The 16336-nt window shown below is 39.4% G+C and overlaps 1 protein-coding gene across 1 annotated transcript in view; it reads left to right on the forward strand.

Moving 5' to 3' along the window:
- Positions 1 to 2649: 2649 nt before the first annotated feature.
- The window catches only part of LOC132825590 (ankyrin repeat and fibronectin type-III domain-containing protein 1-like), a 117300-nt gene continuing 103613 nt past the window's right edge, over positions 2650 to 16336 (forward strand). Inside the window, exons 1-3 of the mRNA XM_060840970.1 lie at positions 2650 to 2835; positions 11717 to 11927; positions 14093 to 14287. Of these exons, the coding sequence (XP_060696953.1) occupies positions 2650 to 2835; positions 11717 to 11927; positions 14093 to 14287 (592 nt within the window). The remainder of the gene's footprint in view (positions 2836 to 11716; positions 11928 to 14092; positions 14288 to 16336) is intronic.

Below are 16336 nucleotides of genomic sequence, written 5' to 3' on the forward strand. Positions count from 1 at the left end.
AAGCAGGGAAAAAAAGCAGAAAATACAACCCTGTTAATCTTACATCAGTAGTAAGGAAAATGCAAGAATCAATTGTAAAAGACATGATAAATGGAAAGTTGTATATGAATGATGTGATTGAGCATAGTCAACATGAATTTGCGAATTGAAATTTCTGTTTGACAAACTTGTTGGGAGTTGTTTTGATGATGTTAAAACAAAACTGATCCAAGGGAATGATGGATGCAGCATAATTGGATTTTCAGAGGGTTTTTGATCATGTCCCAAAAGGTTAGCAAAATAAAAGCACATGGGATAAGAGATAATATACTGCTGTGCATTAAAAGGTAAAGTCAGCATAGTCCTGTTGGGCGATAGGCTGTTTTTTTAATTCGAGACTGGTGCAACTGGTGGCAGTTTAACCTGAGGGCCATCATGCCACAGGCAAGGGGGCAGGATGAGAAGGAAAGTCATTGAAAGTTCAAAATACTTAAAGGGCTAGACAGGGTTGATGTTGGTAAGATATTTCCTCTAATTGGAGAATCTAGAACCAGGATACAATTCACAGAGGATGATGGAAACTTATTCTTTAAATACATTTAAAGTTGAGATTGATAAATATTTGATTATCAAAAGATGAAGCTTTTGGGGATAGGGTGGTTAAATGTTTTTTGAAGTGTTGAATTAGACATGATCATATTAAATGTTGGCGATGTTAAATTGAAGGGATGAATGGCCTTCTCCTGGCCCTGTGCTCCTAGCACAATCCCTGGGAGCCCTAGTGAATATCTTCTTCAACTTCAATAAAGCAGTGTTTTCCACTATTTACTGTCTCAGTTACTTATCAAATTTAATTATAGTTAATTATAGCTGGCTATAAAAGTTAAGCTTTTATGACACAGAAAAAAAATCTCAGAAGAGTCGTGGACTACTTCTGATGGGGAAAGATTGCACCTTGACTTCAACTATAATTCATGGGGTACCGCAAGGATCAACATTAGGTCAATAGCTGCCAAATCAAAATGAATGATTTGGATGTGGGGACCAATTATAAGATTCCCTAATTTGCTACTAAGTCAAAACTGAGTGAGAATGTAATTTGTGAGGAAGATGCAAGGAATCTTCAAGAGGACTTGGATAGAGCAAGTGAAGGGCATTGAACATGACAGATGAAATATACTGTGAATAAGCATTAAGTTATTCAATTCAGTAGAGAAAAAACAAAGAATATTTCTTAAATGGTGAGAGAACAGATGTCCAAATCCTTGTATCTTTCTTCATGAGTCACTAAAAGCTACCATGCATATGCAGCAAGCAATTTTCCCGAAAATCCATGTTCACCCTTCAGAAAGAAGTCAAAAATTGGGATTCGTCATCAATATCCATAGTGTTCTTGGGCATTACTTTAAAAAAAGATAATAAGTAATCAATGGTACTTTGGCCTTAATCACAAGGGGATTGAAGTAAAGGTGTCTTGATGAAATTATATGGAACCTTGGTGATACCAGACCCTGGAGTATTGTATACAGATTTGTTCTCCTTAAGTAAGGAATGATAAACTTGTCTTAGAGGGACTGATGTGGAGGTTCACCAAATTAATTTTGAGTGTGGAAGGATTGCTTAGAGAGTATGGGAAATTGGGTTTTTGTACCCTACAGTTTCAAAGAATGTGAAATAATCTTATTGAATCTTTCAAATTCATATAACATATACGAGTGGTTGGATGTAAATAAGATGTATTCCATGGTTGGTGAATATAGAACATAGGGAGATTATCTCAGATAAGGATTAGATTGAAGACTGAGAAATTTGATCAATTTTGTATGTGGACTGCAGGGGGTCAGTAGTAATGGTAGTGATGGTGGTAAGCTGGTGTGGGGTGGGGAAGAGGGGTGGTGGGGGAACGAGGAGGAAGATTGCCTTATGAATTCTCCGCCCTAAGGCTGTGGAAGTTAAAATCACTGAGTATGTTCAAGACAGAAATGAATACATCTCTGGAAGTTAATAACGTTAAGGGATATGGGATTTATATGGGAAAGGGGCTTGGACGTAAATAATCATTCATGACCTAATTGAATGGTGGAGCAGGCTGGACTGGCTGAATGCCTAATCCTGATAGTATATTTCTATGTTTAGGGAACAAGGACACAATGTAATGTGCAGCATGATTAAGATGATAAATTATGTGCAGAGTGCTGAGAAAATACAAAATTAGCAGTGAGTATAGAAATCAGTATTGAATTGGTGACCCAAATGTGGGAAGGTACATGCTATTGACTATGTGTAGACTGTCTGTGTGGAGTTTGCACATCTCCCAGTGTCTGCATGGGTTTCCTCTGGGTGCTCCGGTTTCCTCCCACAGTTGCAAAGTGTGCAGGTCAGGTTGATGGGCAATTTAGCATGGCCAATAGTGTTAGGTGCATTAGTCAGAGGGGAATGGGTCTGGGTGGGTTATTCTTTGGAGGGTCAGTGTGGACTGGTTCAGCAAAATGGCCTGTTTCCACACTGTAGGAAATCTAATCTAAATCAAAAAAAATCTACAGCATAGTACAGCAATGATATTAAGAGATTGCCACTCACTAATCCTGAGAGACCAGAGATTCTCAGTAACTGTATGCATTACCATTTGTACCTTTTTGTTGCTTTGCTGATAGGTCCTCATCTCCCAAGATGACACAGCAGATGCGGGATCTCCAACTGATTCATGGGAAGAAGCTAGTCTCTCCATCCTCTCCTAATGCAGCAAAGAGGTTATACCGAAATCTATCGGGAAAATTCAAAGTTAATTATACTTCATTTGATGAAACAAACTTGATAGGACGGAATGAAAAGAATAAGCAGCGGAAGTCTTGTGTGGTAAGGAAGTTTAAAGATTCTAATTGATGGCGGTAGAATGTGTAGTGGATGGAAATGACAGAGCCCTGCTGATGCACTGAGTTGTGACAATAGTTTATTCACAGCAGTGCATTTGGGTTAGAATCGTCAAACTTTACAATTGGTTTAAATTTTAAATGGGTCCAAAAGTCAAAAAAAGGATTAACAGTCAGTTCACAATACATATTCTTTATGTTTATGCTATAGTGCTGTTCTCTGTGGACAGTTTCAGTGGATTGAATCTTGTGCACCCATTGGAGCATTTCCTAAAGCTGGAGAGAACCTTAGCTGGGCAGCAGACTAAAAGGTCAGGTTAAAGTTGTTGTATTAAGTTCTCAGTATCTTTCAGGTAGTTTGACCTTCCTGATCATGATCATCAGGAATCTCTTTAGCATTCATTATCAAGCCATAGTAACATGCCAAACTGCTGAAAATGCATTCACGAGTGCAAACTTGTTCAGCAAGAAAATCAAGTATTTACAAACCCAACGGTAAAATGAGGCTTATACCTGGTGATGCAGACTTTTTCCTAGAAGCTCTGGTAAGTACACACTAGTTCAATAGCATGGTTCCTTTGTATACAAGTTATTAAACATTTCAACTTAAAGGATGCAACCTGCCTAGTCAATGCAGCTCTTCAGAGATATCAGTCAGAACCACTCTGTCATCTGCTGATGTATAAAGACTGTGTGGCCCATCCAGACTGCCCAAAGCAAGAAAGCCACAAAGCTAGCAAACCTGACTAAGCAGGGAATGAGGGCTCAAATTAAAATAGGCTCAACAAAACAGGGGCTCAATAGAAACGTTGTAGATAAAGATAGGAAGGTATGTAAGGGAGTCAAACTTAAAGAATGATTATTAGAGGTGCCAGAAGATTACTGGGGAATAGGGGCAGACAACTGGGAGGCAGAGGGGAGATCCATGATGGTATGGACATAGGACAATCAAGAAAGGTTGGGAGTTGCATATTGAGAATAGGGACTTCTCTGAGGTAATAAACTTGTGCAGTGAGGGTGAAGGAGTAGCTGAACTAACAAGCGGTAGTGCATGGCTAAGGGTGGAAATGGGGAGCAGGGTGAGGTGGATTAGGAGGAAGGTCAAGTGGAATTCTGAATAGGGCCACAGTTACTAGGGAATACCAGAAGAAAGGAGTCAATCCTGTGCAGTGATGGAAAGAAAGTATAGGTTGGTCGGACAGTATTGCAGCTGAATGAATTAAAATAAAAATTTACGCACACTTTTGTTTTCTGTTTGGCCAGCTATACCCAGTAGTTTTATTGGCTTTGGTGCATCTACAAAGTAGGAGAAGGTGAAGGGATGCCCAACACCAGCAGCACCAGAGGCTAATATTTCAGAGGCTCCAGCTGTGTAGCCTACACTTATCAAGCAGCACCTGAACAGTGGAACCATGGTCTTCAATACCATTGAGCTGTGTACTGTAACTGGTGTTTCAGCTATCTGCAGATGGGTCAACGCCAATGCCAGACATCTTTGCATGGCTAGGTATGCTGTCACCTACATCTGCACCTCCTGCAGGAAGATCTGCAATGGCTTGGCTTGGGAAGAAGCATTGTGCCTGTGGCACTGAAGATCAAAGTGGCTTTGAACTTTCTTGCCACCAGCTCCTTAAAGATCTCAACTAGTAACTTGTGTGGCATCTCCCTAATGACCATCCACAAGTAAATTCATGGAGGTTACAAGTGCCCTTCTCAGGAAAGCAAATGGGTCTGTACAAATCACTGTGGATCCAGAGAGCCAAGTTATCTGAGCCATTGGATTTGCCTCCATCACTAGATTCCTTTAGGCACATGAAGCTATTGAATTCACACATGGCATTCAAAGCTTTTGGTGGCACCATCCAACCATATTCCTTAAGAATCTCAATTTACAGCTCATGTGTGATCACAGGTGCCAATTTCTGCAGGTGTGCAATTTTATCCAAGGACATTTACACATCTAAATTCCACACAACTTCCAAATTCCACAAATGTTCACCCACCTCGTACCATCTCCAGGCATGACTCATTGGTCACAAGGAGTGCTCTCAGAAGGCATGGCTAATGACCCCATTTCGAACATCCAAACTGAACAGCAGTACTTTCCTGCATATACATTCACCAGAATTGGTCCACTGGTCTATTGATTTAAGGACAAGAACTTATCTATGAAATATAACATGGGGAAAATATGAGATTATGCACTTTGGCAGGAAAAAATGGAGGAGCTAAATGTCATTAAAATAGAGAAATACTGAATAAATCTGCAGAACAGAGGGGTTTGGGGATTCTCATGCATAAGCCATAAAAAGCCAGCATACAAGTTCTGCAGGTCATAGGGTGGCCTTTCTTTTAAAGGGAAAGAAGTATATAGATAGGAAATCTTGCTAAAATTGTACAATGCACTAGTTAAGTCATGCCTAGAGTACTGTGAACAGTTTTGGATTCCTAATCTAAAGAAAGATATACTGACATTGGAAATAATCTGCAGAAGAGAGGCTCTCCATACCTTATGAACAGAGGTTGAATAGGTTAAGCCTGAAGTTTAGAAGAATGGGAAGTGACCTTATTGGGACAGATAAGATTCTTAGGGGGTTTGACAGGATAGAGATGTGGAGAGATTGTTTACTGTTGTGGGAGAGTCTAGACCAAGAGAGTTTAATCTCGGAGTTAATGATCCTGTATTATAGACAGAGAAGAGGAAGATCTTTTTCTATCAGAGGGTCCTAAACGTAATAATCCTTTATTAAAAAAGGGCTGTAGAGGCTGATTTTTCAAGGCTGCGATAGAAACACTTTTAATTAGCGAGAGATTTAAGGATTATGGGGAAAGAAACAGAAAAAACGTGGAGTTGAATATAATCAATCAGCCATGGCCTCACTGAATGATGGAGCAGATGTGATGGCTAAATGATCTACTTTTGCTCCTACATCATAAGGTATGAAAATGCACATCTGTTGCCTAGACATTTCAGGAAGAGCACTCCAGTACTTGCTAGACCATATGTCCAGAATATTTGTTGTTTGTGTTGTTCTTCACAACCTACTCAGTGACATGGTAGCAACTTATTCCATGAACAGATGAGCCAGATTCACATTCCATAAAGTGGAAGAAGAGGCAGAGGCAGTGTAGATGCAAAGGGAGATGAAACTGATAATCCTGTTGCGAAAGAAGTCAGGGAGCATGGAGGTATGACAGACAGTCTTGAGAGAACTTAACAGAGGCCAAATTTGAGACTAAATGACATTGGAGTGATATATGCGGATAGTCAGAACTAGAAGCTATCTGTGGCTGAGACATGTTCTTGCCTTGAAAGGAATGTTTGATTTCTTACATTGAGATTTTATGATTATTTGTTAGCCATTCAATAAAAATGTTTGTTTTTTTAAAGCTTTGCTTTGATGACCTCCTCTTCAATTTTATGGTCAGTGCATTGGTGGAGGGGTTGGTATACTAGCAGTTGGAGGGTTAGGGAAGATGTGCACACATCCCTCAAATGTCATTAAGCAAGGGGCATTCCTTTATTGCAGAGATTGTGCTGAGTGTTTCTCCAAGTCCACATATTTAGCTTAAGATCATACTTTCATGTGTTCAAGTTCCTTTCTGAGGGCAAGACAGACTAGAAGCCTCGATTTTCCACATATATACATTGATCACGTATAATGATCAACATTCTTCAATGTTTGCTAGAATAGAAAGATAGTCAATCAGAAACCTTAACAGAAGGAGAGACCATACTAATGGAGTATAAAAAGTGTTATATTTGTAAACAGTGTTGGTTCTACTTGGTTCCCCTTAGTCTGAGACCTTGAAGGTATTAGCCTGCTGGGGATTTCCTATGTAGTTGTAGGTCTAACCTCCTCACCCTAAGTTGATGGAGATGATTAGATCTCTGGCAGAGTGAAGGTGGATAGACAAAGCACACTTGGAATACCCTAAGATGGTAGTCCTTGGTGGCAGGCTTTTTCTGTTCCCCCTTTGTCAGTATATAATGGTAATTGCCTCATCCTTTGGAGATGGAGAACCTGGAGGGAGGTCAACATGCCTTGGTCCCTCTTGCCTAGCCATTGAATGTATACATCTACTGAATAGATGGGGAGGACTTACACAATACTGAGTGATTCTCCAAATCCACACATCTAGCTTAGAACATGACTATGTGTAAGCATGATTTATGTGCATATTCAGAAGAACTGCTTGCCGTACTGAATCTGGCTCTCCACAGTGGCCACCACTTAGTCAATGAAGGCATCCATGCACTGATATACTGGAGGCACAACCTCAGACAGAACTGGAGCAAATTTCTCTGCCTTTCACTCCAGTGTGCACATGATCTCTGGTGAATCTGCCAGACATTCCGTCCCACTTAATGGTACAACTTAGCCATTTCATTAAATGGCTAAGTCCAGAGGCTCATTTTCTGTAAGTGGGCCTAGCAGGGGCCTGTTCCCTAGCATTCCTCAGAGTGTCAGAAGCCTCAGCAGTAACTTGCTGTGCTAGCTATGGGCTAGTGTCAACACTGTGCTCATCAAAATCTGAGCCCTTGCTTATTCTAGATAAATTGTCCTTGATGGTGCATCTTCTGACAGCCAACTGTTCCTTCTCAGAGGTGATGTTGGAGATTCTGCTGGACTTGGGCCATGGGAATGGGCCACTGCTATTTTGCTTATTGAAGTGAGCTCCAGAGTTTGCATAGAAAAGCATAAACATTCACTGCATGATTGTCAAAAGGGGTCAGGAACATTACATCAGGGATACTCCACCTCCGCAACAATCTGGGCATGCTCATGTCTATTATTATGCACATTCTTAATGCTTCTCTCTCTGTGTGAAGGAGAAGAGACATTAACATGATTACTTGAGCACTTCCTCTGCATTCATAGATACGTACTATGAATGAAGAGAATGTGGTCTGAGACATTTGAGAAGTTCAGAGGTCTGAATGAAGATGCTTCTGCTTCATCGAATAGTTAGAGTAGATGAAAAGCATTAAAATAAGGCATTATATGAAAAAGAAACAGAAATTATTGGATAAACTCAACTGTTCTGACAGCATCTGTGAAGAGAGATTCTGAACAAGGGAGTTATTAGATTTGATTCATTAGCTCAGTTTTTCTCTCCATAGAAACCGCCAGACCTGCTGAGTTTCTCCCATACTTTGTTTTTTTTATTTCAGAAATATTTATTTCAAAATATTTGCAGTATTTTGTTTTAATGTGGCATGGCATGATGTATGTGATTAACAAATCTATGAGATGTTCTGGCCAAAGCCACCTTTTGTGGTTGTGACTTAGTCCCATGCCATCATTTGGTAAAAACATATAATATGTATAAGTTCTTGTGGGTGTGATGAAAATTCAATGGCCTGAAGCTGCCTAAGCTGCTGAAAATTGTCACTGCTTTTATGCTTTAACTGTGGTGAGAACAGGACCACTGTGCTGGAAGCAGTGCTACCTTGGTAGCTTTCGTTCACTTGGAACTATTTAATGCAGATGAGGCATTTGATGGAGATGCCTGTACCAAATGTTGTGTGAAGGTCCTTAGAAGTGGTAACTTCATAATGTTTCATGCCCCATGGTATGAGAGTTAACATTGAGCAGACAGTGCCACTTATGCTGTGTTATAAAGCAAAGGTTGACTCCTCTCCAAGACATGAAACACTGAGCACCTCTCCCTGTAATCTGTAAAAAGACTATGAAAAGTGGTGTAACCTGCTTTTCAGCAACTTCTATGGTTAAATAAATCCCTGACACTCACTTTAAAATCAACAAGTAACAATTTATTTATCTAACTCTAAGAATGAACAAATTAACTCAACAATTAACAAACCAAATAAATCGCTTTTAAATACTAACTAACTATTCCTGAACAAAACAAAATTCTAATGGTATGCTGTTCCAATAAATACAAGTTGCAAGCATATACAAAAGAAACAGAATTTAGTCTCTGGAAATTATAGACAGATTATGCATCTTCCAGAATGTTTTGTGTCTTCTTCTATTAGGAACACCTCCTGATCTTCTGCCAGGAATATTTCTTCTGATTCTTCTGTCAGGAACACCTTTTCTTGTCAATGGTACCATTATGTTTTAGATCGTGCTTTCTCAAATACACAGATGACTGAGAGCCAATTTCTCTCTCAAGAGCTGAGAGCTGTTAACTCTGGCGGATAGCAGTTAGCTCTGTGGTCTTTATCCAACTGCCCGCTTCTTTTGTACATTTGATGACATATCAGTTTCTTACAATAGGGTTTGTCCTATGTTGTTGAAATAATCAAATTTAAATTTAATAGGTTTTTGGTATCTAAGTGCCTGGTTTGAATTGATTGGCTAAATTTAAAACCTGTTATCATGATAAAAACTGATGCTTGGCCTGCTAACTGTATGACTTTTTAAATACAATGTTTTAGTTCAGGTGCTCACTGCTCCTGCAAACTTTAAAGCTGATCACAGACATCCACTTTAACTTTAAGCACCAAAATAATACTGCTTTCCCCACCCTTCTACAATTTTACAAACACCAAATTCTAACTTGCTGTCTCCCAATCTACAACTACACTACCCACCTTCACAACACTTGATCAAGCATAGCAAATTTTACATCCTTTGTGGCACTGGAGCCAGGTTTTTTGGAGCTTCCCATGAATGTTAATGTTTGCAGTAACCTTGATCCAGCACTTTTGACATCAGAAAAACTGCTGCTGTCACCTTCAGGAGAACATTGAGAACATTACTGAAATATGGAGCCACTTTCTACCTGGTCTTAGATATTCCTATGGGTGGGTGAGAGCAAATCAACCAAGTTCAGTGGTGTTCCTGGCTTGCAGAGAGAGAAGCTCTGTTTGGGAGCTGAGAAGTCCTGACAGCCTTCAAAAATTCCTGCCTGCCCATAAGATTTGGTATTGGACCACTACAATGAGCTGAGAAGCATGAAATCACAAGATAACTTGATGTGTCCCTGAGCAGAAGTACTACTTTTAGGCTGGACACCACAATTTTTCTCCAAAACATTGGGTTAACCCAATGTCTCCAACCACTCCTGTAATGAATTTCAATTGCCCCTGCAAAGTGCAGCATACCTTTACCTGTCCAGTATGTAGAATGTAGCACGAAACAAGACTTGAAGAGATGCTTTGAAACCGTACCTTGCTTACTGAGCTCCATCATAATCTTGTCTTTGGGAAAGAAAAAAATAATATAGTGAAACTCAGAATATAGATCAGTGTTTGTAATTCAGACGTGCTGAAAAGAGATGCCTAGGATGTTTGCATTGAATAGATAACCAATGTAAAGGTTAGAATCTTATCCTAAAAGACATGACAGCAAACCAGATTTCGAATGATTTACCTTTTTCTTAACCTATGATGTGTATATTAGCTAATATATACTTAAAGAAGGTGACACACAATGAGGCATTATATGAAATATAAACAAAGTACTGGAGAAACTCACCAGTTCTAGCAGCAGCTATTAGCTACATATGCAAACGTATAGCAAAAAACAATTATTCATAATCAACTTAACCCTATGTATGTTTTGACATATAAAATAAAACACAAGTAATTTCATGAGGCATTGAAAGATCTGTTATGAATCCAAGTGAGCCTGGCCCATGCAGGTCATTGATGAAAGAAAGTGTGTATCAGTCCAAGGAACTCTCCAGTGCACAAGTTATCTAGTTTGGGTGCATTTTAGGGGAGAGCAAGGCAGACTTTACTCTGTATCTAACCTAAGAATGTTGGATCAGACAAGTCCTTTGCTTTACTTTGTATCTAACCCATGTTGTGCCATCCTGAGTGTTAGAACACAGTAGAGAAAGCTTTACTATATATCTAAATGTATGCTGTACATGCCCCTGGAAAGTTTAATGGGACAATGTAGAGTGAGACTTATTTGTTTGATGCAGCACTAACTGCATAATAATCAAAAGTATTACGCTTCTAATTACCTCACTAAAGGTAAGGCATTGGAAGGAAGTTTGTAAAAAAAAGTCTATTTAAAATGTTAACAGTAATGTGATGTTTGATATCTCTGCAAGGCATTAGCTGTGTGGAAGCGGTGGAGCAAATTCTGGTAGGATATCCTGTATGTGTGCATGTCTGTCTATTGCTGATGTAGACATTTCTGCCATTGTGAGCCTACCTATAACACATGAACTATAACAGTTCAAGAAGGCAGTTAACCATCACTTTCAAGGGAATCTAGAGACACACCATAAACATTGGCCCAGCCAGCAACATCCACTTCCCACGAGTGAAATAAAAACAAACCTTTCCCGTTTCTTATTAATGTGGTAACACTGGCACAGAAGCAAAGCATAAAAAAGTTTCATCTCCCAATTTTTTGTCCCTACATGTCAGCAAAATATTTAGGGTTGAGGTTCCATCTTCTCCAGAACTGTAAAATAATATCTCTGAACAAATTGATTAGAAAATACCCAGAATACATTTGATCCACATGGAGATAGGTGGGTGGCATTCAATGATGTATAAGCTGATAAATCCAGTATTACATACAATTGTAGATAAGTATAAAAATATAACATGGCAGCCTATTGAAATATCGTAGTAATTCACCAATTGCTCAGGTTACGGTTTCAAGTTGAGTGCCATGCTGTGCACAATCTTTGTTCACAGCGTGTGAGGCTTCCCGGAGCAGAGTTCTTGGCTTCTGTTTGAGAGTGGAGTGTACATTGTGGGCAGCTGTTGCAATGAAACCTGATCTGTGTGCTTAAACCAATTACAACTTGAAGTGATGACAGCAGTAGACAGACGCTACCAGTAGTGAAACTTCCACATAGTCGCTTTCACCAAATATATTATGCACAAGATCAAATTGTGAAAAAAAATTTCCTATTTCATTTTTTAGAATTTTCATGGTAATGAGGCGGTCTTTGAGGCTGTGGAACAGCAGGATCTTGATGCTGTCCAGATGCTCCTAAATCTCTACAGCACAGAGGAACTGGATTTGAACACACCAAACAGTGAAGGGTTGATGCCTTTGGACATTGCAATAATGACTAACAATGTGCCCATGGCCAAGATGCTTCTGCAGGCTGGAGCTAAGGAGAGCCCACACTGTAAGTCCAATGGGAATTTCAATTCTTAGTAGATGATGTCAGCTTCTTTCATATGGAAATAAGACACTCTAATTCCTTTTATTGAGGCAATCATGAGTGAATGAATTTATATATTTGTATAGGAATGCCTTCCCCGAGGCGTTTGATGGTGGACGAGTATCAGTTGGGTGGGATTGTGGAAGCTGGGGACCTATCTTCTTTACTGCCTCTGCTCCATGAAGTCTGGACTTCACGATGACCTTCTAGTCCTTCTAAAACTGAAGCCATTAAGAGGATGATTAATACCCACTTAAGATCTTCATTCTGCAGCTGCTAAGGTGGAGAACTTGCTATGCAGAATGCACAGACATGCAAGCATTGTCCTCAGTGTGGTTTCATTTTTAGTCATTCCATGAGTTGAAGTTCTCCTTAATTTCAGCATAGTCCAAGGTATTTGACTCCCATTTGGAATTACAACAATCCCCTTGCTTGGGTTAAATTACCCACTATATCCAAATATGTCTTTTATGTAATTTTTTCAATGAGGTACCATGTTGACTTACTGAAATATGCATACACACAAAGAAACCTTTGAAACTGATCAAACATCCACAAAATTAACTTAAGGTTTCCAAAATATCTGTTGCTATGTCCTTTAGTGCTTACTGTCTTAAATAAGATGTTAAAAGACATCCATCCTCGCCTCATCCTCATTTTTCTATTGTGTACTGCACTCAGAAAATCTTACGACAACTCAGCTTGTGAACTCATTGTAAGCAATCATTGTTGAACTAAACTTTGTTTACGTCTTCGCAACTGAGAGACAGCTGTACAACATACAGTGCCACACTTGGAATCTGGATTTCCATGCAAAGAAATACTCAAGTGTTGAAAGTACGGAAGAGTAATTCCATGCATCCCAACAGGAGTCTTTGGAGAAGAGGTTTAAAAGAAGAAAAAAGGAAAAAACAAAAAAAAACTTGCAATATTGACTCTCCATGATTTTATGGTTCCTGAAGCATTGCATGCAAAAATGTTGTATTTTAATTGGAAATCTGAAGAGATTTATAGACATGGAGTTAAAATATACTGTAGAGTACAGAGTTATAGAGCTTGAAAATCTGATAGGGGCAATAGTCATTGTGGCAATGTTTTCTGGAGTTACATGTCAGGACCATGCAGCAGACTCTGTGGGAATCACCCAGGAAATTAAAATTTCCTTGGGGTGGTTACCTACTTCTGGAACACTGAAAACGTTGCAAACTCTCAGTTAAGGTTAAAGGTTTCATATAGTTCTGGTTCACTTAAGCTTAATAGATAGCCAAGAAACATCAGATTTGCCATTTCCACTGGCCTATCTATCTTCTGCTATTTTTAATTGATGTTATCCTCAGTGTGGGTCATTTCTCCAAGTTTAGTATCATCAAAGTTTGAAATTGTGGTTTACACAGCAAAGTCCTAACAATGAATTCTTGGGGAATACGATTGTAAGAATCTAATAGCCTCTTCCTTGATTTATCATATAATTAAGCTTACATTTTCTCTGCTTGAAATAACATCTCCAAGGTTTTAACCAAACAAACACTTTTAAACTATCTTCTCCCTTGTTCAAGAGTGACTGCTTTACACATCCAGCATACCCTGCATAGCTGTCCAAACTGACACTAAAGAAAAACAGCTTTTTTGGTCTCCAAAGCTATTGGTGTTTCCTCTAGTCCCAAACAAACAATGTCCAGAATATTCTATTTAAAAACTTAATACACTAATCAGTTCACTTTGCTCATTTGTAAACTCTCAAAATGTAAACAAATTCCCATTAGCCTCTCGAAGTCTCTCTCTCAGACTGGCTACAGAAATACTTAGAAATTAAGAATCAAACTACTGTAGGCATGCAGGAAATCCCACTTGCTCAGATCAAAAACCCAACTCAAAAATGAATGATATTAAAATAGATATAAATCTTCTATCACAACTCAATTTTTTTGATAGGCAACAATTTGTACACAAAATGTAAAAGATGTCAAGCTGTCTCCCTGTTGCTCAAAAAAGTTGCTTTACCTCGGAGAGTAATCAGAGAAGTTTTGCTCTTAACTTGCCAAAGTGGTGTTCAAAATGGGGTAGAGATGATTTGCCATAATTCAGGAAAGGTTTAATGCTCACCAGTTGTTGTTAATTTCCCTTTGCAGTTGTGAGTCTGGAGAGTCGGGCCTTACACTTGGCAACGTTGGTGCGAGAGTCTGAGCAGCGTGTGAGTGAGTTAACCACACAGGTACTGAATGAGACACCAAATGCAAATTACACAGACAAAGAGAAACAGCTGAAAGCCTGGGAGTGGCATTACAGACTGTTCAAACGGATGAAAGCTGGCTTTGAGCATGCAAGTGAGTGTCATGGACCAAAATACACAGATGCTGTTTTCCTCTGCAATTTCTCATGCTGTATAACCATGAGCCACTGACTCCCAGTGACTTCATTCATCCAGAATCTATATGTTAAAGCCATTTCTGTGGGCAGTTCACTCTGCACTTAGTAGGCAACAAATTCAATGCAGTACAGAGCAGCTATGCTGATCTCATGCCTAATTACTGAGAAGAACAATCTCAACTTGGCAAAGTTTCATTTTTATGAGCCTGTACACAAGCAATGTAAGTGATGTGGACAGATTGGGCTGGCAGGCTTCCTGGGTGTGAAATCTGTGGGCTCCTCATTGGAAGTGCATGGCTGTGACAGATTGTCCTAAACGAAAATACTGCATTTTTATTCTGGTTACAGATGGTAAGTTTCCAGGATAGTTGCAGGTAATGTACAATGGGGACATACAGACAAGGAGGTACTGAATTAACTTTATTTTTTGCTGCATAATTGATTTCAGTATGGTTGATCACACAAAGTAACAAACAATGCCATAAGTGAATTGATAACATTGTTAGAAAAAGCAAGAGAAATACTGACATGTGTTTATTTTCCTTGAATGTAAAAGATTATCCTTCAAGAAGACAACGAGAAATAGCTCAGCTACTATCTTGCTCACAGTTGTTGCTTAGCAACACAAATACTGCAAACTCAAACTCGGATTCCAACTACAGTAAAAATATATTCCAACCACATTATTTGCGACATAACGTCAACCACTTCATAAACATAAAAACATAGCAAATTGAGAACACAGGAGGAGACCATTCAGCCCCTTGTATCTGAGCCACCCAAAGAAAAATCCAGCCAAAACCCATTTTTCGGTTCTTCCTCAGTAGCCTTGAAGGTTATAGTATTTCAAGAGCATATTTTAAATGTAGTGACAGCTTTTTCTTCCAGCACCTCTTCAGTCAGTGAATTCCAGTCCCTAACCAGATTAAAGGTCAAATCATTTTAAACCAAGTGACCTTTAATCCTTAGGCCAATGTTTCCTATTGGTTATTCACACATAGCAAACGTAATTTAAAGCAGAGAAATTATTAATTTTGGTGAGAAATGAGAAACACCAACATGATTGGGAGGCAATGTCCTAGTGGTATTATCACTGGACTCTTAACCCAGAGACCCAAGTAATGTTCTGGGGACCCAGGTTCAAATTCCACCACAGCAGACTGAAGGATTGGCAATATATTTCCAAGTCAGGATGGTCAGTGATTTGGAAGGGAACTTGCAAGTGGTGGTGGTGTTCCCATGCATCTGAGGCCTTATTCTTCTAGATGGAAATGGTCATGGTTTGGAAGGCCCTGTCTAAGGATCCATGACAAATTTCCACAGTGCATCTCATGGATGGTACACACTCCTGCTAGTAAGTGTCAATGGTGGACAGAGTGGATACTTGTGGATGTGGTACCAATCAAATGGGCTGCTTTGTCCTGGATGATGTCAATCTTCTGGAGTGTTGTTGGAGTTGCACCCATCCAGGGGAATATACCATTACACTCTTGATTTGTGCCATATAGGCGATGAACAAGTTTTGGGGAGTCAGGAAGTAAGTAACTCTCCGCAGTATTCCTAGCTTCTGATTCACTCAGGATGTTAATAGTGGGAGATTCAGTAATGGCAACACCATTGAAATGTCATGGGGTGGTATTTAGATTGATTCTTATTAGTGATGGTCATTGCATGACATTCGTGAGATGCAAACACTATTTGCATCTGTTAGTACAAACCTGGATAGTGTCTAGATCTTTGAATAGGGACTGCTTCAGTATCTGAGGACTCATGAATGGTGCTAGACCTTAAGCAATCATCAACGAACAAGCACACTTCTATCCATATGATGGAGTGAAAGTCATTGATGAAGCAGCTGAAGATGGTTGGGCTTTGGACATTACCCTGAGGAATTTCTGAAAAGAGTGTCCTGGAACAGAGATAACTGACTTCTAACAACCACAACAATCATCCTTTGTGCCAAGTTTGACTCCAACCAGCAGAGATTTTACCCCGATGCACATTGA

This window comes from Hemiscyllium ocellatum, chromosome 20 (assembly GCF_020745735.1).
Source record: "Hemiscyllium ocellatum isolate sHemOce1 chromosome 20, sHemOce1.pat.X.cur, whole genome shotgun sequence".
Taxonomy (NCBI): domain Eukaryota; kingdom Metazoa; phylum Chordata; class Chondrichthyes; order Orectolobiformes; family Hemiscylliidae; genus Hemiscyllium; species Hemiscyllium ocellatum.